This window comes from Cetorhinus maximus, chromosome 20 (genome assembly GCF_964194155.1).
Source record: "Cetorhinus maximus chromosome 20, sCetMax3.hap1.1, whole genome shotgun sequence".
NCBI classification, from domain to species: domain Eukaryota; kingdom Metazoa; phylum Chordata; class Chondrichthyes; order Lamniformes; family Cetorhinidae; genus Cetorhinus; species Cetorhinus maximus.
Window position 1 is genome coordinate 51,516,546 of NC_135898.1, and position 24,777 is coordinate 51,541,322.

Genomic DNA, 24,777 nt, shown 5'->3' on the forward strand with positions numbered 1-24,777 from the left:
TGTGTTGAACAATATTGCATCTTAATAATGCAGGCATTGTAATAGTGTGGACCATCACATGGTCCATTTAATCCTATAGTTACCCAGTGGCAACATTCTCCTGAGACTGAGATCTCATGAGGATGCAGAGATTATGTACTTTTATTTGCAAAGGTGAACATTTAGAATGACAAGACATGTCAAATTGATGCACTTCATTATTTGAAAGGAGGAGTATCTCTTCATATAATGACTCTTATTATGTCCCAGAGCAGCTTCAAGATATAAGGAAACTGTTGCAAATGACGTGAAATATAACTGACTTCCGTCCAATTCAAGTAAAATCTTTAGGTGAACATTAGTCACTGGCACGGACGTGTTAGCTTGAAGTGGAAGTAGTAAATTATAGATTGCAATTTTTCTAGCTACGTTATTACCAGCTTACTATTTGGTTCTCAGTAATAGTGTTGTATTTGAGCGATCTGTCTCAAGACATTGATAGATAGTTTTGTTCGTTGCATGTCAAATATATGAGACTGTGGTATTTTATGTATGAACTGACACTCTAATCTACTGTGGATGCCTTTTCACTTAAGCACTGTACTCTGACAGCTTATCATCTTCTGTTAAAGCCTGCATCTTTTTAAATCACATTATAAATCATGCTCTCCACCTTGACTGGATCATTTTTTTTAACTGTATAGAGTTTATTGAATTAACACAGGCCTTTAAAAAAACACTTTTAATGCACTGGTCATTGATTCTGAAAAACTGAAATGTGGAGTTAAGCAGGCCATTTGAGAAATATGTTGCCAGTTCTGTCATCTGTATAATTCTCCATTATTTTTAATGAAAACTTCTTTTATTGAACTTCCAAGTCTTCTCTGTTGGAACCTTGAATTCTCTTTTTTTGCCTTATCAGTTTTCCTCTTTGCAAAATTACCCATTCAAAAATATTCTATAAGTTAATTTCAAGGTAGAGCTAAATATCCTTTTCCTAATGATTGAAACCACAATATATGGGCAACTGTTTTATGTTTCTACATTGCAAACACGCAATGTGTTTATAATTTCACACCATACAATGACCAGAGCAATTCTTCCCTCAAAATTGTGATAACTCGGCATTTTTGGTGATATTACACAAAATAATAGATTTCTTTCAAACATTACTTCTAAAATTAACCTCCCTTAAGGAAATTTCAAAAAGGAAAATGTCTTTACGCTAGCCGATATAAACTCAATATTTTTTCCATAAAATAGTTGAATGTAATTATAAATAATTTGATTGCAATTGCAATTAAAATTATTAAGTAATAAGTGAACTTTCTGAAATAACCACACATCACTTGTGCTAATATTAAATGTATTACCATCGGCTCTGTTTCATTATTAAATTCCATGCACACTATGCTAATAATTGGCTGACCTGCCTAATATTGCACTATTGTAATTGCAGTTCACTTACGTTAACGAAAACTGTCTGAGAAAATGTTATCTTTATTATAATTCAATCTTGTGTATACTTCAATAATAGTTAAAGTCAATCATTTTCAGTTTTACCTTTAATCTGGTGACAATGGAAAATACATTTTCAGTTGGGAGAAGAAAATTGCTTATGGTAGCAAGGAACCATCAGCTAAAACTCAGAGCCAGGAATTGGTCTGGAGGCCCAGTGGTCACCTGTAATTAGGCCTCCTCAGTGTATTAGCAATGAACTGTGGTGCCAATTGTGTGAACAGAGGCAACTCGGCAGTTTAACAATTTGAGCAGTCCAGCCACACCCATAGTAGCTGTTAGGTAGGTTCTGGGATGGAGAATGCACATTTGGTAGGCAATCAAAGGCCAACAATGGCATCCAGTAGTGCTGTGGAGCTGAAATGCGTACCCCTTACAGTCTGCCACCCACTCTCCTCACCCACATCTTCACATAAATGTAAGTTTAAAAACATATGCTTACCTGTATGGTGGTGGCCTCACAGTGGTTGCTTTAAGGGCTGCTGATTTGGCCATATTATAGCAAGGAGAAAGCTGAACAAAGCAGTCTTCAAATGAAATTTCATGTGAAAAGAAACTTCATGTTTCTGCCATTTCATGTTATGGAATCGGATTACAAGCTCCCGAAACACAGTGCAATGTATCCTTTGCAAAAACTGATTGTGCCTGTTTCTTTCGGTCCTATTCACCATAATTCAGTTGCAAACCAACAGCATAAATACAAATACATGAGAAAAAAAGACTGAAAGAAAGAGCAATTGGTTCATTGAGTCTCTCTGGTCTTGGAATGGTGTATCTTCACATCACCCCCACAATCCCAGCCCTCCAAACAAGTCATGCCATCTCCCAGGAGAGGCAGAGAAAAAGGCTACAGGCCAATCTAGCATTAAAAAAACTCTAGGGGCAGAATTTTACATCCCATGGGTGGGTGCGCGCCTGACCTGATTGGGCATAAAATAGCGCATGGTGACGTTGAGGGAGCATCCCAGAATCATCGTGGAGTCGTGCGATATTTCGCTCTGCGGGTGTGAGCCCACCATAAATTAAGAGGCCAATTAAGACCAATAACAGTCCAATTGATAGTGATTTTTTTGTTGCCCGTGCAATTTCGCGTTTGTCACACGAGCAAAACGGGCAGGCGGCCAGCCGATATTTTCAAAAACCTCATCCAAGGGCGGGATAAAAAGGGTCAGCAGCATTGACAATGTGAGTAGTGAGGAGCTTTGGAGATAGTTTTGCTGCTGGTTGCTTATTGGTAATTGGCAGATTCATCTCTGTTCGGAGCTTCATTCTTAGTATTTCCTGGCTTCATTTCAGGACTCATTGGTGTCTGCAAGGCTCCCGAAGGATTCAGACCACGTGCACCCTTCCAAGTATCATACAGCCTTCCATTACCCTGGTAATGGCAATTGTGATCTCCTCTGGTGACACCTCCTCTGAGGGGGAACGGAAGGGCAGAAGGGAGTGGAGGCCAGGTGTCCCAATGCAGCTTCCAGGGCAGGGACCTGTGGGAGGAGAGGCACAGACACAAGGGGCACAGGGCCAGCAGAAAGTCCAAGGCGGAAGGGGCCACAGAAGACACCACTATCCTGCTGCCAGGGTTTATAGGCGACAATGCAGCTACCTCAAAATGTCTGAGGTGCAATGCCGAAGGAGGCTTCGTCTCTCAAGGGAGACCGTGTCCTCCATTTGTCAGATGACATCAGCTCCGACTGTTTGGGTGAACACCCCATGCCAGTGTCCCTGATGGTCACAGTGGCTCTCAACTTCTATGCCTTTGGCTCTTTCTAGGGGTCAGTGGAGGAACTGTGTGGAGTCTCCCAATCAGCTGTCCACAGTTGCATCAAGCTGGTAACAGAACCTCTGTTCAGGCAGGTACTGACCTTTATTCTTTGCCTTATGGATGAGGCCAGCCAGGCTGAGCAAGCCAGAGGCTTCGCAGCGATTGCTGGGTTCCCCCATGTCCAGGTTGCCATCAACTGCATATATGTGGCCATCAAGGCGCCAGTGGGTCTGCAGGAAGGGGTTCCACTCCTTGAATGTGCAAATAGTGTGTAACCACAGGATGCAGATTCTGCAAGTCTGTGCAAGGTACCCTGGCAGCCCCCATGACACTTACATCCTCAGACACTCCCAGGTGCCAAGGTTCTTCAGTGCTCCAGCCCAACTGGATGGATGGCTGCTGGATGACAAGGGCTACCTGTTGAAGAGGTGGCTCATGACGCCTCTCCACCACCCAAGAACAGAGGTAGACGAGCGTTACAATACAAATCATGCCCCCACAAGGGTGGTGGTAGAGAGGACCATAGGTCTTCTCAAGATGCGCTTCCGATGCTTGGACCGTTCAGGGGGTGCACTACAATACCCCCCCAGAGCGGGTGTCACTGATCATCGTTGCATGCTGCGCTCTCCACAATCTGATATTGGCAAGGGGCGGCCCACTGGAGGAAGAGGATCTTGACACAGCTACACAGGCCACAGATGATGAATCCAGCAGTGAGTCAGAACAGGAGCACAGTAAGGAGAACACTGAGGGTGTGGAGGCAGAGCTCAATAACCTCCAGGGTGGCAGGGACACCAGGGACATCTTGATCCAACGCTCCTTCAGCTAGGCTACCAAAGATCAGCTTCAACAACATGCCAGGGCTGCCACCTCCACCCCAGATGTCTGAAAGGACCCTTTCATTTGAACACAAAGAGCCCTCAGTGCCTGTGCAATAAAGTTCGGAGCCACTTACGTCCAGCGTTACATACTGGCGTACCCTGCACCAGTAAAATAAAAAGGTGAAACATGACTCAGGCCATGACGACAAAAGCAAAATTTATCTCATTTTGACAATTCCTAACTATTTGCGTAAATTTCTCTGGTCTTCATTCCCAAGCCAGTATAAAGTAAACGTAAATGAACATAAAATTACCCGTGACCTGTCCCTCTTGCCTTTAACTAACTTTTGTGAGTGCTATCTCTTGGTTCCCCTGCAGCGCCCCCCCCGCCCCACCTCACTAGCACCGGCATTGGAGACAGCCTGCTGTCTTGTTAGCTCTGATGATCTTGGCAGTCATCCTGTGGCCAGTGGAGCCTATGCTGGCCCCGCCTGGGAGGGAGCAGCCAGTGTCATGGCTGACATCTCCCCAGTCTTCACAGCATCATCAGATGTGATAGTCACTGGCAGAGGGGCAGAGGAGCTGCTGCTATCATCCAGAGCGTCCTGAAAGGAACCCGCAGAGACGACAAGCAGCTCGTGCACCAATGTGAGGTCACTCTGGACCTCCCTGCTCACCATTGATGGATGGGCACCTAACTGGGATACTGGGAGCCTGATCCATCTCCCACACTGGCACTGACCACGTGAGGTCAGTGGCTGTGTGAGGGATTGCAGGTCCAAGTGCAACCCCAGGAACCCCTTATTCTGTCCCTGGAGCTGCCTCTCCATGAGAGTTGCCACTCTGTCAATGGAGGAGGCAGTGCGCTTGGCCATGAGGGTCAATGCACTGCTCATGCTCCATAAGGACCCCTCCACAATGGAGACCGTGGCACGGGTACCTTCATGGATCCTCACGCATCTTACTGGACATTCAGCTTCTGCCACCTAATGGACGACTCCAGAAGCTCATCATCAGTCTTCAACTGAACATCATCCTGGCCCCCAGAAGTCCTGTGACTGCTGGCGCCCTGGGCACTCTCTGCCTCCGCCTGCACCTCAAGCAAGTGTGAAATATCCTCACCAATCCGCATTGAGATTCTAACCGCTGATCTAATGCCCACTGGTGCCTGCTTCAGAGAGCGGGTATGACGCAGGTGCAACAGAAGCTCGGTGGTCCTCTGGCAACAGGGGTGGCCCTTCAGGGTCCACAGAGCATGCACCTCCTGGCTAACCTAAAAGGAAGAACAAGGACATGTCATTAGTTAAAATCATCACACTGTCATTGTGCGTGCCAGGTACCCTAGTGAGACAATGGAGATCTGCATCATGGTGCCATCACCTTTCAATGATCAATGGGGATTCCAGGTTCCAGGCTCACATCAATGAAGACACTGCACTAGAACAGGCCGAGGGTCTCACCTCTGTGCTCTGCACTCTTACCTTCGTCTGGCACCCCCGCCTCTCCACGCCCAGTTGCACATGGAGCGTGCTCTAGGGTATCTTGCTCGAACCTGCTGAGCAGCAAGAGGTTGGGCTGCCCTCCACCTGTATGTGCCCTCTCTGCCTGGCTAAGGATTGTCTTCTCCAGAAAGAACAGAGAAGCATCGATTAGTCCACTCTCTACCTGCAGCGCCGTTGCAGCCTGGCCAAACCCAGCTGAGGAACACCTCCCAGGGCACATCCGATAGTGGCCCTCGAGCCACAAGGCACTCAGTCCAGGCAGCCAGGGCTCACCCCCTTGGCTAGCTCTGGCGTCATTGACAATTGGCACCCAGACCCTAGCATCCCTGAGGTCCACAGGGAGACAGCCGCACCTTAACACTTCGGCACACTGACCCATGCCAACACAGTACTCAAGCTTCCTGAGCGCAGTAGGTCACTGAAGCACTTCCAGCACTGCACCCATGTGCTCCACACCACATCATGGCTGCTCACCATTGCTGCCACCTCCTCCCATGCCCACTTGGTGAAGTGCGGTGGCCTCCTCTTCCCATCCCTGGGGACAAGTTCTAGGAGATCAAAGTGTCTGCGTGAAGCAATCCCTGATGGCCCATCTACTTTCTATACGAAAATGAAACCATTTAGACAATTTACATAAATACAAACACTATAACTACAAGTTTCAATATTACTAAGGGTAGAATCTTGTTGAGGCGTCAGAGGCCTTGCAACCCCTGGCAGCCACCTCCTCCAGGAGGATGTCGAGGCGCTCGTCAGAAAAGCAGGGGGCTGAGTGCCCACCCGACCTGCCCTCCCGCCTGCTGTGTCCAGCCGCACTCGACTCCATTGGGAATGCTGAAGACACGTCCTTCCATGGCAGCTTTCCAGGGGATACCTGGGCCATTTTTGAACTGGCCGCCATATCGCCATTAGGCCCGGTGGCCGACAGGCCTCCGTCCCCTGCTTGGCCCTTTCTGGCCGGTGCGGAGCTGCGTTTCATGCTGGGCAGGCCTTAATTGGTCTGCCAGCGTGAAATCACAGTCGGGGGCTGACTGCGGGTGGTGGACTGTTTCCTAGCTGCTCCTGGGCCCGGCCACCATGCCCACCCGATGACCTCAAAATCCTGCCCTAGAAGTTACTTTCTGACCTCCAAGCAAGTTCTAGGAGATCAAAGTGTCTGGGTGAAGCAATCCCTGATGGTCCATCTACTTTCTATACAAAAATGAAACCATTTATACAGTCCAGAATTATATTTATTTACATAAATACAAACACTATAGCTACAAGTTTCAATATTACTAAGGGTGGAATCTTGTTGAGATGTCAAGGGCCTTGCCTGCCAGCTGGAGAGCTGGTAAGAGACCCACGCTACCTCTTTTTGGGAAGGTCCACCAAACCACATGCCAAACTGGCAATGGCAAGGCAAGCAGCTGGCCTTCCCCTAGCTGGAATCAAGACACTGGGGTGGAAATCTCGCCTACTAATTCAGAGGCTGGCAGCACCACTTGGGAGGCCATGGCTGCTGCCAAAGGACAGGCACCAGAGTCCCAGAATCATGGAGTGACCCAGGCCTCAAGTGTGGGCCGGGGCGGGGGGAGGTTCTGCAAGACGGGGGTCATGGGGAGAAGAGTGGAGGGGGGTCGGCAGCAAGGACAAGGGGGTGGCTCTCAGCAGACCCACCCCTCTCTTCCCGATGTCCAGTTCCTCAATCAGGCACTGAGTGCCTAAGGGCCACCCCCACCCCCCCAAACAGGAGGTGACAAGCTGGCTGCATGCTTTTAGCTGTCGTGCACACCCCATGGTGACAGGACCACCTGCAACCGGGTTAATACCAGCAGCGGTGGGATGAAGCCCTTAAGTGGTCATTAATGGACCACTTAAGGGCCTCAATTGGAGGTGGGGTGACAAGTTCGGCCATGGGCCTTCCAACCCAGAACTTAATTCTGGCAGAGGCGGGAGGGTTCTGGTACGCCACCAGCCCACCTAAATAAATGCTTTTCCTGCCTCCAGTCTCATCACCAGTGAGATCACAAGGTTCCAGCCGAAGTGTCTGGTACTGTGAATCCAGATGCAATGTAGCACTTGTAAGAAAATTTCAATGAAAAAGGAAAGTCTAAAAGCCACAAATTAAATTTGATGATATCAGTGGGATTTGACAACATGATCATATGACATTACTTTGTCTTTCATTTCAGGGGAGGCATTAACCTGATTCTTTCAAGTAAGGTAGTGCCTCCTCAGAAATTGTGGACACAAGAATTTCATAGCAAGGCAATAAGCATTCGTCTGCTAATACCACTAAAATGAATTTCTAGGCTTGAATCTCAGTAACCTTGCATGACGCAGTCAAAGCGTGTGTTCTGTTACATCTCAGCATCTTGAGTTCTTGGTTATTTATAAAGAAAGAGCTGAACAGATTTTTCATTTTGGAATTCAATACCTAATAAACCATTTATATGATCAGCCGAGAGTATCCTCAAGGGTCTGCATACACAATGAATGTAATTTTTATCATGTCAACTGGAAGAGACAAAGACGCTTAAAGATTTAATTACACAAGTCATGACCTTGTTTTATCTGATTTGATACAAAATTCTTGAGAGATTATTGGATTGGAACATAAATTTGAAAAATGGTAATATTAAATGGGACTCTGAAGCGACAGTAAGACCTGTAGCATTATAGCTTTTGCTGGAGCAGCAGTTCACAGCAAGCCATTGCCTGCTGGTTTATGATAGCACCAGTAGAAAGAGATGCAATTAATCTTGTATATGCACAATAAGGAAGCAGATTGCTGATTCAATGGAATGCTGCTGAATAACAGAAACACCCAAAGGTACCAATTAAAACCACGAGTATTTTATTACTGTTTCCTAGAATACCCAGCTCAAAGGCTTAAGATCCCTTTTGCAGTTTTACATTTGTGTTTTCTCCTGTAAAGCATTCTCTGATTCCTCCATTCTTCTCACTTAAGTCATGTTTATGTCTAATTAATAACAATCCATGTTGATTGCACATATAAAATATAAAGAATCGACCATCTTTACTTAGTACTGTTATTATTTGAGGAGCGGAATTTGATTTATGCATCATTGCAATGAGAATTTAATGTATTTAGGAATTACAACATATGGGCTTTGTCATCAGGATATGTCTTAAAAATTAATTAGTACAATGAATTAAGACAGACCCTGTTACTCTTTTAATATTTTTTTCAAATTAAGTAGAATCTGCAGCACAGGAACAAACCATTCGGCCTATGCTAGCCTTCAAACTTCACACAAGCATCTTTTCAATGTAATTATCTCTTACCACCCTGTCCCAAAATCATCTATTCCCTTCTCCCTCATGTATGCAACAGGTTTCCCCTTAAATCTCCCAATGCTAGCTGCTTGAACCACTCTATGTGGCAAGAAGTTCCAGAATTTCACCACTCTCAATGTAAAGAAATTTCTCCTAAATTCTTTATTGGGTCTGTTATTGGCTATCTTATATTTATGATCTTTTGTTCAGGACTCACCCACAAGTGGAAACAATTTCTCCCTGCCCACCTTATCTGTTGCTTTGTTAAAAAGTTGTTGTTTAAAATAAGTGTGGAAACAGATTGGGAAGAATTTTGTAGCTTGGCGTTATAAGGGAATTGAGGTGATATTTATAGATATCACCATACACTGACTCCGTGTCAGATTTTGTTTCATAATTCTCCTCTGAAACGCCTTGCGATGTTTTATTATGTTAAAGGTGCTGTACAGATAAAAGTAGTAGCTAAAACACATTGGACAGAATCGTCCCAGGTTTGCACTAAGTGCAGTAGCGGGCAGGAAAAGCGACGTTTTACCCATTGGCCGCAATGGGGAATTTTCACGCCATATCATCCTAATCCCACCTTATTAATTATGCATTCCCAGGAAACACGCTGTTTTGATGGGGGGTGGGCTCTCATTCATCTGCCACGCCATCACCTTACTGCTTCCTTATGCTAGGTGCCACATTTAAAGTGCAGCCACGTGCACACCTCTTAGTGCTTCAAGACCAGGACTACTATATGAAGACATGGCCCCGAAAGGTAAAAAGACTGCAACCCCCCAATTTAATGACGCAATCCTCGAGTGCCTTTTGGATGTAGTGGAGTCCTGTCGTGATGTCCCCTACCCCAGCTCTGGGTGAAGACCAGCAAGCAAGGTCACCAATCCAGCATGGGAGGCGGTGGCAGGGTGGTCAGCGCCAATGCCCTGCAAAAGCTGACCACCCAGTGCTGAAAAAGGATGAATGATCTCCTCCTTTCCGCCAGGGTAAGTCACTCTTCTCAAAACTCTCAACTCAAACACTCACAAACCCATCACACATTCACAGGGATACTCACTGCCAGTTCAAGGGACATCACCATTCACTCTCTCAAACACACCTTCATTGTCCTCATCACATCCATGGGACTACTCACCACCCACATATGCTGGGGATACTTATCATCTGGCTTGGCTGGTCTCCTGATTACACACTCTCCATCTCTATTCATGCAAGACAAGCTGGCACACAAGAGGGAGAGGTCGCAGACTGGTGGAAGAATGCCTGAAATCAAGGTCCTCATGTCTGTGAGGAACTATCCAGCTGGCTGGTGAGGACCTGAACCATTCCTGTGCTACCGGTGAGGTCGGCAGTGATCTATCAGGTGAGGAACCAGCAGTGCAACATCCATCAGTCAACCATGCTGTGAGTGAGTTCCCCTCTTCTGCAGTTTCGTGCTTTTGCAGGCACATCTGGGAAACAGCTGATGGAGTCCATGACCCAGGGCCTCCAATCAAGCCCGGAAGAGACGTCCAAAGATGAATCTGAAGGAACCTTTATTGAAGACTCGTCACAGTGCTCACCCACACCCTCCACCAGCGCAGAGACATTCACCTCGGTGGGACCTAGATGTAGAGTAGTCTCAGGATCATAATATGGTGAGCACATCAGACTATCTGATCCAAAGCAAGTGGCAGCAGTGACTTCCCAGGTGTCCAGCACTCAGAGGATTGCTGGAGGCCAGAAATCTGCTGAGTCCGAGTCACATGATGAGCTGGACTTGGTCATGTCTCAGTTGCTGAAGGATGCCCGCCAAGGTCATTGCAGACAGGGTGTAGCATGTGAGCAGGCTGCTTCCACCTCCACTGTGGATGTCGGGGGAGCACCAAGAAGTGGCAACAAGGTTAGGAAGGTTAAGAAGATATAATTACAAAGCCTGGGCATGGGTGTTAATCACTTGATTGGAGGCCCTGGGTCATGGACTCCGTCAGCTATTTCCCAGAAGCGCATGCGAAAGCAAGGAGAGATAATTAGTGCATGGCATCAGACTACAGAAGAGGGGAACTCACTCACAGCATGGTTGACTGATGGATGTTGCACTAATGGTTCCTCACCTGATAGAGCACTGCCAACCTCACTGGCAGCACAGGAAGGTTCACTATTGTCAATAAACTCCCAAGAATGTCTCCCTGCCTGTGGCTTCTTGTTCTGATGAGCAGTGTTTGTGTCATTCAGATATGAAACCCTGGTCCCTGCACAAGATAAAGGCAGGTGTCTCAGTCCAAGGCCTCTTTCTTGTGCTTTGTGCAGCCTTCAGACCAAAGTATTGGTCTAGCATCACGTTCACTGGACACATTACTCATGTCTGAACCTCAATGGTGCTTGTCATTGCTGACAGAATGTTGTGGGCAGGCGTCATAGAGTTCCATCATTCTCTCTGTGCGCTCTCAGCACATTTAAGGTGGGGTTGGTCCCCATCTTGTCAGCATCTGTGACCAATGATGCTGAACTCCTGAAGGGGTCAGGTGCTGAAGGCGGACAAAGGATCAGGTACATTTAAAGTTTCACAGCTACGTCTCCTGATCACAGAGTGCAAGTGAGCTGCCTTAGCCAGACAAGGAGTCAGACATTCACAGAGGTTGTGTGATGAGCTATGGAGTGTCCTCACTGCATGTCTTCACCATCCTTCTGGAATCAAGTGACTATTAGGGCCTCCACTGCGTCTCCATGACAGGAGCCTTATCACAGAGGATATGTGCACTGCCATCAGCCAGACTGAAGTCAAACATTCATAGATGCAATGTGAGGATCTATGTCATCATCATCCTCCACAAATCTAGCATCTATGAAGGCCTCCCGAGTGCGCCTGCCTCGTCTGCCCAGTGCGATGGCCTCATTGCCGTCATCATCGCCTTTGAGGATCTCTCCACCCTCATCCCTGTCAACATTCTACTCTTCAGAGGAGAAATCCAGCTCCTCCATCTCCTCCTCAGCCAACTCCTCTACCCATAGCAGTGCCTGGTTGTAAAGGGCGCAGCCGATGACAACGATGCGTGACACCCTCTGTGGACTATATTGCAGGGCTCCACCGGACTGGTCCAGGCAGCAGAACCTCATTTTCAGCATCCCAGTGGTTTGCTCCACCAAGTTGCAAGTTGCAGCATGAGCCTCGTTATACCTTCATTCTGCTGCAGTCTGAAGCTGCTGCACGGGTGTCATCAGCCACGTCCTCTGCAGGTAGCCCTTGTTCCCGAGGAGCCAGCCCTGCAGCCTCTGTAGACCCTGGAACTTGTCAGGGATCTGAGACCGACTGAGAATGTAGGAGTTGGGAACCATGCGCAGGCCTGCAGGATGCGTGGTGGTCGCACACCAGCTGAACATTTAGCGAATGGAAGTCCTTGTGGTTGACATAGTTGACTGTTTGTTACATCAGAGATCTGAGCACCACGTAAGTGCAGTCAATGGCACCCTATACCTGTGGGAAACCTGGGATCTGGGCAAATCCAATCGTTCTTGCATCCTGGCTTTCCTGGTCCCGAGCAAAATGCACAACATTGTATGCCTTCATGAAGATGGCATCCGTGACCTCATAGATGCATTTGTGGGTGAAGGCTTGTGATATCCCATAGAGATCACTTGTGGAGCCCTGAAAGGAGCCTCTGGCATAAAAATTTAGCACCGCGGTCAGTTTCATGGCCACAGGCAGTGGATGCCCTCCATGCCCCCATGGCGCCACATCCTGCAGCAGCTGGCAGATGTGATTGACCAGTTCCCTAGACATGCGCAGTATTCGGCCACACTGGTTCTCGGTCACCTGCAGGAATAAAAGGTGGCAACTATAGACCCTGGGTCTAGCTAGGCACCAAACAGCAATGGCTTGCTGTGGCTTTTCAGCAGAATACACAGGAGCTCCAGTTGCCCCTTCTGAGGGTGCCGCTCCTCCCTCTGACCAGTCAGGTGCCTTAATCGCTGTTTCCTCCTTCGTCTCCGCTCTCTGTACACCACGAAGCATACAGCTAGATTACCAAGCTCCATGATCCTGATGTTCTCCTTCTGCGCGATGAAAGAGAGAAATGCATGGGTTAGCTTGAGTGTCTAAGAGCCTCTCTTGGTTAAGTCAGAAGGTCCCTTAACACATCCAGGAGAGTGCTGGCCACCACTTGGATGGCCAGAGTTTAGTGCGCTGCATAGCTGCCAAAGACCCCACCCACCTCTGCCCCACTCCACCTGACAGATTGGTGGCAACTTCACCCAATGGACTGCATTTTCCTAACCCGCACTGCAAGGCTGCACTGTTAGCTTGAACCATGGGGGAGACTGGTCCAAACCGGGATGATGATATTGCAAGGGGCTGTAAGTGCCTCCACCAGTGACTGCTCCATAGCTAGCTTTAGCAAGGAGATTGTACAACATCCACAATCATCCAATTGTTCTGCAGCCCACTAAAATGCTCATTAATTTGCAGTCTGTGCCCGAGCATTTGGTGGCACTTTCATGCCTCTGCGTTGCTTGAGTGGGCAGGTAAGCTAGAGGCCCGACTCCAAGCATGTCAATGTGGCTGCGTCTGAACTGTCTGAACTGCAGAGGAATGGTCACTTTGTATAAGGTTTCCCTAGTGCATGTCCACTTCCCTTCCCCCAACCCTGCACATGCTTGTGCACTACCATCAACCACAGTGCAGCCCTTGCCCCCTCCCCAGGTTGCCTCAATCGCAGGGCAGCTCTTGCCCTGGCACTGCAATGGGTCAGCCCGCCGGGAAAAAGCGACTTGGCTGTTTCCTCGCCTGAATGCGCAACACCTCAAACTTGAAATCCAATAGGCGACCCTCGTGAGCGCTGCGCAATGTTACTGTGCACTCACCTCCAAGTTCTCTCGAAGTGCAGCCTGCCAAGTGCATGCCTTATATATGCTATTGTGAAACACGTTGGCATGCAATCAAGCCGACGTGCTCAGATGATATAGTGTGGGGGGAATGATTCCAGCAGGCTGGACTTATAATGATGTGCAGATATATTACAATGAGATTCCTGACATCAGATGTCAGGAAATGCAGTCCAACAGAGCAGACGATTGCAAACTGGCTTCACGATGTCGTGAAACCGATTTGTGGCCTTCTCGCCACATTATCCGCTCACGCCGTCGAACTCGTCTGACGCCAGCGGGCACGGAAAATTCTGTCCACTGTTTCTGCAATCTTGTCATCTCAATTTTGAGTATATTAATTAAGTTCATTTATATTGTTGGACTCAAAAACTGCTCCCCGCCAGTTCATTTCATGATGTTATCAGCATTCACTAATTAAACAAATGTTTAAAAAAAACAATCTAGTGAAGTGAAAGAGACAGAAAATGATAAACATTAACCATAATTTGTACTAACCAGCTGTTAACATGGCTGAGTGAACAAATATGGTGTACCTACCTAGTGGTGTGGTTTTGAGCCAGACAGACCAGGATGGTAGTAAGCCTAATCCCGTGCCTGTACTGATTTAGTTAATTTCAGCCAGGGCAATGGTGGGGATATTACATTTGGCTTCAGCACCACTGGATTACAGAGAGGGAATCCCCATCAGGAGCACAGATTCACCTCTATTGTCTACAAGGAGCTTGCATGCAATTTTATTCTTTATGTTATCATAGTTCTGAAAGTTAGCTGTTCACCAAAATAACTGAAGTCCCTGTCAAACTATAAGAACCAAATAACAAAGCTATTTCCCTTACTATGTATTCTATATCCTGTTGATCATTCTCTTGAATGGGAATCAAAAAAAATCATACAACCTTAAAGCATAAAAGGAGGCTGAAAAGCCCATTTCTTTGCTGGCTCTTTGAAAGAGCTTTCCAATTGTTCTTTTACCATAGCCATGACATTTTCTGCCCTTCAAATGTTTATCCAATTCCCTTTTGAAAGTTACTATTGAATCTGTTTTCACTGCCCCCTCAGGCAATGCATTCCAGCTAATAATAAATCACTGTGTAAAAATATTTCCCCTCATCTAGTCTCTGGTCCTTTTGCCAATTACCTTAGATCTGTGTCTTCTGATAACCGGCTGTTCTGGAATCAGTTTCTTCTTATTTACTCTTTTAAATCCTTTCATAATTTCAGTGTCTTCACTAAATCTCCCCTATTTCTAAGGAGAACAATCCCAGCTCTCTGGTTCCTGAAGTAACTGAAGCCCTCCATTCCTGGCACCATTCTCTGAAGCCTTGATATGCTTGCGAAACAATAGGGCCCAGGCTGGGTACTATACTCCAGCTGAGGCCTAATGCATTCATCAAACGTTTGGCATAACTTCCTTGTTTTGTACTCCTATGCTTCTATTTAGAAAACCAAGGATCCCCGATGCTTTTTTAATAGCCTGATCAACTGGTCCTGTCAACTTAAAAGATTTCTGTATACACATCCCCAGGTTTTTTGATTCCTACATCCCCTTTAAAATGGTACCATTTTCTTCATACTGCCTCTCCCCATTCTTACTTTGTAAACAAGGAGATTAATCTCCAACAGATTAATCTATTATTTTGTAAGACTTTGAGAGGACCTATTTTTCTAGTATAGGAAGTCATTCTTTGACCCAGTAAAAAATTTTATACATATCTTCCAATAATGCTTTTTCCCTAAAATCTCCCTTTCTCTAAGTTGTCACCTTCAGACCTCTTGTAATATTATCATAAAAATATTATTAATGTTAACTTTGAAATTGGATTAATTTTAAACTGGCATTCATCCTTGTGACACAAGCAATTATCTTATTCCTTAAATCTTCCTCCCTTAATTCCCCAAGTTAGTTTCCATGCCATTCAGAAACTCTCAATCGGATCTGGATGCCTTCTTAGTATGTTGCATATCAGTCATTTTTGTCATAAAATAACACTTTGTCCTAGTTTAAGGAAATTAGGACTCAAAACATTCTGGGCAGAATTTTTCGCTAGTCAGGCAGGCTTGGCGAGGGTGGGCGGCAGCAGCCGGTAAGCCAACCGTCTCCCGCGATCGGGGCCAGACCGTGATTTCACGCTGACAGGCCAATTAAAGCCTGCCCAGTGTAAAACACGTCCTGTAGCGCTGATCGCTGCCAGTGTAGTGGAGGGGGAGGGGCGAGGAGGCCGAGCGCAAACTTCGTGTATGTGCGCGGGTGCGCGTTGGAAAAACTCCCTGAGGCACAGAGTTGCCTCAGGGAGATGAAGATATGTTTTTTTAAAAATAATTTTAAGGTGTTAAAAAAATGTCCCCGCTCATGTGAGAAATGAGGGTGAAATTATTATTTTTTTAATGACGGATTGAAACCTCATACTGCCTGTGGATGAGGTTTCACAAAAAATGCAAAGGCCGCCTGGTCTTTACGCCTGCCCGCCAACTGTAAGGTTCGATGTGCAGTGAAAAATTTAAATCAATTGGATTGTTAATTGCCTTTATAGACCTTTTAATTGTCGGTGGGCACGCTGCCAAATCCCGCGCACACCCGACAACCGAAATATCGCGCATCATTTTTGGCTCATTCGGGTCGGGCGCGTGCCCACCTGCCGAGCGAGTAATTCTGCCCTATACTGTTGAACTGAAGTGGAAAATTTGGCATAAATGAATCCAAGTTTGTGCTCCAGTGGTGAAATTTGAGTATTTTTCTGTAATAAATAAACCACCAACCTCTTCAATGTCTGTCTATTTCAATGGTAATTATTATTCATGCTTTTCTTCAATTATTTATGCTTTCACATTGGCAACACTAGCAATTTCATTATGCGTAACATCAGTTTGGTATATATGAATATTTCAGGATTGACCTCTTTAAACCAATCCAAGGTAATTCTGTGCAAGCAGCAACTAGTCCAGTAATATTGAAATAAGCATAACGCATGTTAAGCAGTGTCAATCCATAATCATGTTGTTGTTTTTACTAGCAAACATTTTTATAGCTTTCTCTCCCAGTGAAATTGGTATTATTTTATTGAACAGTTGAAAATTACCCAAGATAGAAAAAACAACTAGCTATGACTTAGACTTGGCTAAAAGAAGGGCAGGATCGGCAGCTCAACATTCCTGGCTAAAGGGTATTCGGACGAGATAGAGAGGGGGGATAGAAGAGGAGGGGGTGGGGGGGGGGGGAGGTCGCAATATTGATCAAGGAATCAATTATAGCAGTGAGGAGGGATGATATCTTGGAAAGATCACCAAATTAGGCCATACGGGTAGAAGTAAAACACACAAAAGGGGCAAACATGCTGTTGGGTGTGTACTATAGGCCCCCAAACAGTCAGGGAGAGATAGAGGATCAAATATATAATCAAATTTCAGAGAATTGTAAGAATAGTGGGGGATTTTAACTACCCAAATATTAACTGGGCTAGTTTTAGTATGCAAGGTAGGGAGGGAACAAAATTCTTAAGTTGCACCCAAAAGGACTTTTTTAGCCAGTACGTAGAAAGCCCAACAATGGAGGGGGCAGTCCTGGACCTAATATTCGGAAATTAGCCCGGGCAGGTAGAAATCGTATCAGTAGGGGAGCATTTTGGATATAGTGACCATAACTTAGTAATGGATAGTTATGGAAAAGGATAAAGTTGGGCCGGGAATAAAAGTTCTAAACTGAGGAAAGGCTAATTTTACTAAGATGAGATACGATTTGGCCCAAGTGGGCTGTGAGCAGCTACTTGCAGATAAAACTGTGTCAGAGCAGTGGGAAGCATTCAAGGAGGAATTACAAGAGTACAGGGCAAACATGTTCCCGTAAAGACAAAGTGGGGGGGACCAAATTCGGAGAACTCTGGATGTCAAGGGACATAAAGGTTAGGATTAAGAAAAAAAGAGAAGCTTATAGCAGATACCGAGGGCTCAATACGGCAGAGTCCCTAGAGGAATATAAAAAGTGCAGGGTAGAACTTAAAAAGGAAATTAGGAAAGCTAAGAGAGTGCATGAGAAAGCATTGGTTGGTAGAATAAAGGAAAACCCAAAGGGGTTTTTAAAATATATAAAGAGCAAGAGAATAACTAAGGATAGAGTAGGGCCAATTTGGACCATAGAGGTAATGTGTGTGTGGACCTGGAAGATGTGGGTACAGTCCTCAATGAATACTTTGCATCGGTCTTCACAATGGAAGAGGATGACACAGGTGTAAACATCAGGGTGGAGGACTGTGAAATATTAGAGGAAATTAACATAGAGAGAGGGGAGGTACTAGTGGGTTTAGCGGCCTTAAAAGCGGATAAATCCACAGGCCCGGATGAGATGTATCCCAGGCTGTTGAGGGAGGCAAGGGAAGAGATATCAGGGGCACTGGCAGTAATTTTCAAATCCTCTCTGGCCACAGGTGAGGTGCCAGAGGACTGGAGGACTGCTAACGTTGTCCGATTATTAAAAAAGAGAGGAAGGGATAGACCAGGAAATTACAGAAGTCATTCTAAACTTGGTGGTGGGGAAGTTACTAGAAAGAATTCTGAGGGACAGAAGATATCTGCATTTGGAGAGACACGGATTAATCAGGAACAGTCAGCATGGATTTGTTAAGGGAAGATTGTGTTTGACAAATTTGGTCGAATTTTTTGAGGAGGTAACCAAGAGTGTTGATGAGGGTAATGTATATGATGTGGTTTACAAGGACTTTAGTGAGGTTTTGATAAGGTTCCTCATGGCAGACTGGTCAAGAAAGTAAGAGCCCATGGGATCCAAGGCAAAGTGGTACGTTGGATCTAAAATTGACGAGAGGCAGGAAGCAGAGGTTGATGGTAGACAGATGTTTCAGTGATTGGAAGTCTATTTCCAGTGGGGTTTTGCAGGGCTCAGTGCTGGGGCCATTGCTGTTTGTGGTGTACATAAATGATTTGGATTTAAATATAGGGGGTATGATCAAGAAGTTCGCAGATGACACAAAAATTGGTAGGGTGGTAAATAGTGAGGAGGATACCCGTAAATTGCATGAGGATATCAATGGACTGGTCAGGTGGGCAGAGCAGTGGCAAATGGAATTCAACCCAGGAAAGTGTGAGGTAAAGCACTTGGGGAGGGCTAACAAGGCAAGGAATTATACTATGAATGGTAAGACCCTAGAAAGTACTGAAGATCAGAGGGACCTTGGTGTGCATATCCACAGATCTATGAAGTTAGCAGGGCAGGTACATAAGGTGATTAAGAAGGCATATGAGATCTTTATTAGCCGAGGCACAGAATACAAGAGCAGGAAGATTATGCTGGAACTGTATAAAACGCTGGTTAGGCCACAACTGGAGTACTGCGTGCAGTTCTGGTCACCACATTATAAGAAGGATGTGATTGCACTGGAGAGGGTGCAGAGGAGATTTACCAGGATGCCGCCTGGGCTGGAGGGTCTAAGCTATGAGGAAAGATTGGATAGACTGGGGTTGTTTTCCTTGGAACTGCCAAAGTTGAGAGGGGACCTGTTAGAAGTGTATAAGAGTATGAGGGGTATAGATAGGGTGGATAGGAAGGCACTTTTTCCATTAGTAGAGGGGTCAATAACCAGGTGGCATAGATCTAAGGTAAGAGGTAGAAGGCTAAGAGGGGAGAGCTGAGGAGAATTCTTTTCACCCAGAAGGTGGTGGGAGTCCGGAACTCACTGCCTGAAAGGGTGGTTGAGTCAAAAACTCTCGTAACATTTAAGAAGTATTTAGGTATTCACTTGCATTGCCATTTCCTCCAGGGCTATGGGCCAAGCGCTCGAAAATGGGATTTGTGTAGTCAGATCTTTGTTGACCAGCGCAGAAACGTTGGGCCAAATGGCCTCCTTCTGTGCTGCAAACACCTATGAGTCTATAAAAAAAGATGTTTTGCTTTCAAGTATATCTCACTTCATCCACATGATAATGGCAGGCTGCATTAACTTTTCAATTTCGTCGAAATCTGTTGCGACATGGGGTTATAACTTACTTTTGAGAATTTCCCTACTTTTCTGAATTTCATTCTATCCCTTTTCATTGAATATTGGAGTTATCTCTTGCTATGTGTAGTACTGCCATCGATAGAAGAGGCAATGTCCCATTTTATGAAGTACACTTTGTTTAAGGCCAGTTGGTTGGTGAATGCACTAAATTATCACGCAACATAGCAAATGACATGGGAGCAGAGGGTGAGAGGCATGTAAAGCACTTGCTTATTAAAGATCATTTTAAAAAATGCTAGGAGGCTGCAAAGTGCTGGTGTTCTTATTGTTTTATAGCATGGCTGTAACTGGAAAAGTACCTTCAGCATTTTGGGCTATTTTTCATAGAGTATTGTGCTTTTTAAATGATCGATTTCGTTTTTTTGCCTACATTAGTTCCTTTCTGTCAGTTTTTTGTACTGATCTTTTTGTATATATTTTTTGCATTTTTAAGTAGGATCATACCTGTCATCTGTGAATGGTTGTCAACAGCAATGTATGTGACAGCACCCCGCCTCTAAGCATCAGCATTTCTTGGTATGCCACTATATTTATTGGTTCTAGAGGAAGAAGAGGAGGCTGTAAGGCAACATGAACGTAGTTCATGAACTATATCTGCCCCTAACCAATTATCTGTGTGTAGAGACCAAGCAGCACTTCCCTTAGCTTGTTAGAGATGATTTATCTTATGATGCTATGGATCATGAAACAGTGACAGCAAGATGCAGTCTTTTACAGCCAGACCTTCAAACTAATCCCAGCACAGGGACAATACTGTCAATGCCTGTTGAGGTTAACACAACTGTGAATTTTTACTCCACTGTTTCCTTCTGAACAACAATAGAAGATAGCTGTCAAAACTCACAACCAGAAGTGCCAGAGGCATCAAGTAGGTGTAACGAACATTTTTGCCAGGACAAACTGCAACCTTAATTTCTCCATGGAAACCAGCTAGCAACACAAGACAGCTTTGTATTTTTGTTTGCTGTAGAGGTTTCACCAAAGTGCTGAATGTCATTGATGGCATACATATGTCCATAAAGCCCCCAAATCTTGATTCTATCCTTTCACGAACAACTTTCACATCGCTGTAACCACAGAGAGGAAAAAAATAATGAACTTGTATTACAAGTGCTCCACCACCAATGAATTACTTTTTAAGTGTGGTCTCTGCTCTGCAGGAAAACACATCAGCCAATTTGTACCCAGCAGTATCCCAACAGCAGTGGGCTGATCCATTTTGGTGGCATTCATTGAAAAATCAATGTCAGCCAGGACATGATGAATACTCCCCTACTCTTCTTTGAATAAGACCATAGGATCTTTTACATTGAACGAGCAGGCAGGTGAGGCTTGGGATTAATATCTGTAAGACAGTAGGCGTGACTTTTAACTGCTGGCTTCACATTTCTCACCCAAGAAACTTAAGAACATAAGAAATAGGACCACGAGTTGGACACGAAGCCCTCGAACCTACTCCACTGTTCAATAAGATCATGGATGATCTGAACTTGTCTCAACTCCACTTTCTTGCCTGTTCCCTATAACCCTTGACTTTCCTATAGTTCAAGAGTCTAGTCTATCTCAGCTTTGAGTATATTCAATGATTCAGCCTCCACAGTTCTCTGGAGTAGGGAATGCCAAAGATTCACAACCCTCTTGAGAAGAAATTCCTCCTCATTGCCATCTTAAACAGGTGACCAGCAATGGAAAAGTGGGTTGGTAGGGGGAGGCTGTCACACCTCGAATGTTCTATTGATGCCCAAGGCCCAGCTAATACAATTGTCATACAGTCCTGTAAATGGATGTCTGAGATAGGCAGAAGGCCAGCTAAATAAGCAAATCAGGGCCCTACACCAGTTGTAATAATCCTCAATTACAAATTACAGGTACAAAGTGGGCAGACTGTGGTACATCATGTACATTTCACCCAGTTTATACCCAGTGATTAGCAGTCTAGCCAGCAGTCTTTAAATGGATTTCTGGAGGCTGATCAATAAATGGCTCAAGAATTTTTCAATTATTTCAATTTCTGTCAACTTTACGCCTGTTTTGCGCAGTACTTAAAAAATTGACCACAGCAATTACAATGGTGTAGTACTCTAGATAGTCCAGTGCACAATCAGCCTAGATTATAAATTGTCATCCTGTAATGGGGCTGGAACCCAAGACCTTCTGACGAAGAGACAAGAACCCTATCATATAGGTTCAGAATCATGCCTGTGAATGGGACACCCCTACCCTGATAGTAGACATTCCACTTTATGGTCATTAATGCTGCAAAATTACTTAGGGGGCCAGGAACATTGAATAGATCACCTTATTCAACTACAAACAAGAAGCAGCCACACATTAGCATCAGGCTCACTTGGGGAATATTACCAGGATATTAAAATAAAGATTCTAACTGTTCCTCAAATCAGAGAGTTGCTTCAGAATAGCTCTCCGATGGTCTCCAAGTCACTGAATTGTTGCATCTTGCACAACTTTATCATCCAAAGAGACAATGACACAGAACATTACTCAGCCAAAACTAGCTGCACAGGGTGACAATGACTGCAACCTGAAGAAATGCATGCTGAATCATACTTGCAGCCAGGTAGGCATTAGTGACAGCAACTTGCCTATTCTAAACAACCCACAGGTACCTAATAAAGTTGAACAGTACAATAACCTGACCATTGTCCTCAACTTTGTCTTAGGTTACCTCATCCTAAATAAACTATCCAGAATCATCTGTTAGAATCATAGAATGATACAGCACAGAAGCAGGCAATTGAGTCCATCATACCTGTGCTGACATCCATTAGTTTTGATGGATGCAAAATATTACAGTGCTGACTGACCCCCTTCCTCAATCGTAGATATGTAATCCTGGCACACAAAGCTCAAGAACACAAAAATCGCAAAATCTGCCCTAACCAGAGGAATGAAAATCTCGTCTCATCATTTTTAAATGACAAGATTTCACTATCTATGGAAGTTATTGGTGACCGATATATTGCACAGACTTGAAATAGTGTTCTGATCTAAGTGCCACAAAGGCCTAGAACAGACTAAAAAATGTTTCCCATTCTACTGTTCTAATGGTATATCTTCAGAAGTCGTCATAGAATCTTACAGTACAGAAGAAGCTATCCAAATAGTCCCACTCCCCTACTCTTTTCCATTGCTGTACAATTTTTTCCTTTTCAAGCATATTTCCAAGGCCCTTTTGAAAGGTACTACTGACTGCTTCCAACACCACCAAGAATATTTGCTACTTTTTAATGGGCTATTGATCTTCAAGTTAAAATTCAAGCCTTTGACAAATGACAAGTTATAGTAAAGAATTTTGTTAAAATGTGATATACATTAAGTGGTGAATAACCTAAGCATTGGGTAAAATGCTCTGATGCCCATGCAGTGATCAGCCTTAACACACTTGTTTCATAATATGCTGGCAATACACCCATCCAACCAAATCATTGCTTTCTCTATTTCTATGGCCGATTGCTAGGTAGACATGTGGAGCAAATTAAATTGGTTCTATTTAAATTTCTCCTTCAGAGCTGTACTTCTCAAGTAAATCGTTACGCTTGAGCGGACAGATGCAATTAGGTCAGTGGCAATGAAAGGGGAACAATTAGAAGGGAAGAATGCTGTAACATTGAAAGGATTGACAAAATATTTTGAAATTACTCTGAAGACTTGTCAGAAATCTCATTCCAAAGTTCAACATTGTGTCTTTGCCTCTGTACTTACCTCACAACTGCTGCCATCACAAATATCATGTTTTAAATTTTTTCATTCATGGGTTGTGGGCATTGCTGTCTAGGCCAGCATTTATTGACTATTCCCAATTTCCCTTGAGAAGGGTGTGGTGAGTTGCTTTCTTGAACCACTGGAATCCATGCGTCGTAGGAAAAACTAGAGTGGTGTTAGGAAGGGAGTTCCAGGATTTTAACCCAGCAACAGTGAAGTAATGGCAATACAATTCCAAGTCAGAATGGTGTGTGACTTGAAAGGGAACATGCAAGTGGTGGGGTTCCCATGCATCTGCTCCATTTGCTGCACACATTGGGATGTCTACCTAGCAATCGGCCATAGAAATAGAGTAAGCAATGATTTGGTTGGCTGGTTGTATTGCCAGCATATTATAAAACAAGTGTGTCATTCTAGGTGGTAGAAGGCACAGGTTTGGAAGATACTGTCGAAGCAGCCTTGGTGAGTTCCTGCACTGCATCTTGTAGATGGTACATACTGCTGTCACTGTGCATCAGTGGTGGAGGGAGTGGATGTTTAAGATGGTGGATGGGTTGCCAATCCAGCGGGCTGTTTTGTTCTGGATGATGTTGGAACAAGAAGAAATCAAATTTCATTACAAACTATTGATCGGTGCAACTTTCTGTTTAATTACATAGCACCCTGAATATGAGTGTAAAGAAATCATTAAAGTATATATGATATACATTTATTTTTGTATTAGGTGCAGAATCTATAGGTCCGAAGGGGAACAATTGTTTGGATGCTGCCAAAGCTTGCAACCTAAATGATAACTGCAAAAAATTCCGATCGACATACATCTCGCTCTGCGCAGCCCATGTTTCTGCATCAGAGATTTGCAACCGGAGAAAATGCCACAGAGCCCTGCGACAATTCTTTGATCGTGTTCCTGCAAAATACACCTATGGAATGCTGTTCTGCTCCTGCAGGGATATGGCTTGTATAGAACGGAGACGACAGACAATTGTGCCTATTTGCTCTTACCAGGACAAAGAAAAGCCAAATTGCTTGTCTTTGGCTGATACGTGCAAGACAAATTACATCTGCAGGTAAGATACTAGTTGGCAGAGAAGTGATTAATGAGAATGCAGAAAGAAGTTTATAGCTGCTGAAATTGCCAGGATTTTATTTCAGAGTTTCCACCAGGGTATTGGGCAACTGGGAAAACCTGACAAATAGAGCTAAATAATAAAAGTCAGTTTCTTGTTGCTAGTTCCAGTGGAATGGTTGATAACTGAAATGAATTATCTGGAGATTTGAAACAGACTTAGAGGAATATGAACTGCAGTCTGTGGGAA

General features: G+C 44.8%; 1 protein-coding gene across 1 annotated transcript in view; it reads left to right on the forward strand.

Annotated features, from left to right (window-relative positions):
• Window positions 1-24,777, forward strand: part of gfra1b (gdnf family receptor alpha 1b) — a 277,689-nt gene that overhangs the window by 194,275 nt on the left and 58,637 nt on the right. Inside the window, exon 4 of the mRNA XM_078564689.1 lies at window positions 24,183-24,528. Coding sequence (XP_078420815.1) covers window positions 24,183-24,528 — 346 coding nt within the window. The remainder of the gene's footprint in view (window positions 1-24,182; window positions 24,529-24,777) is intronic.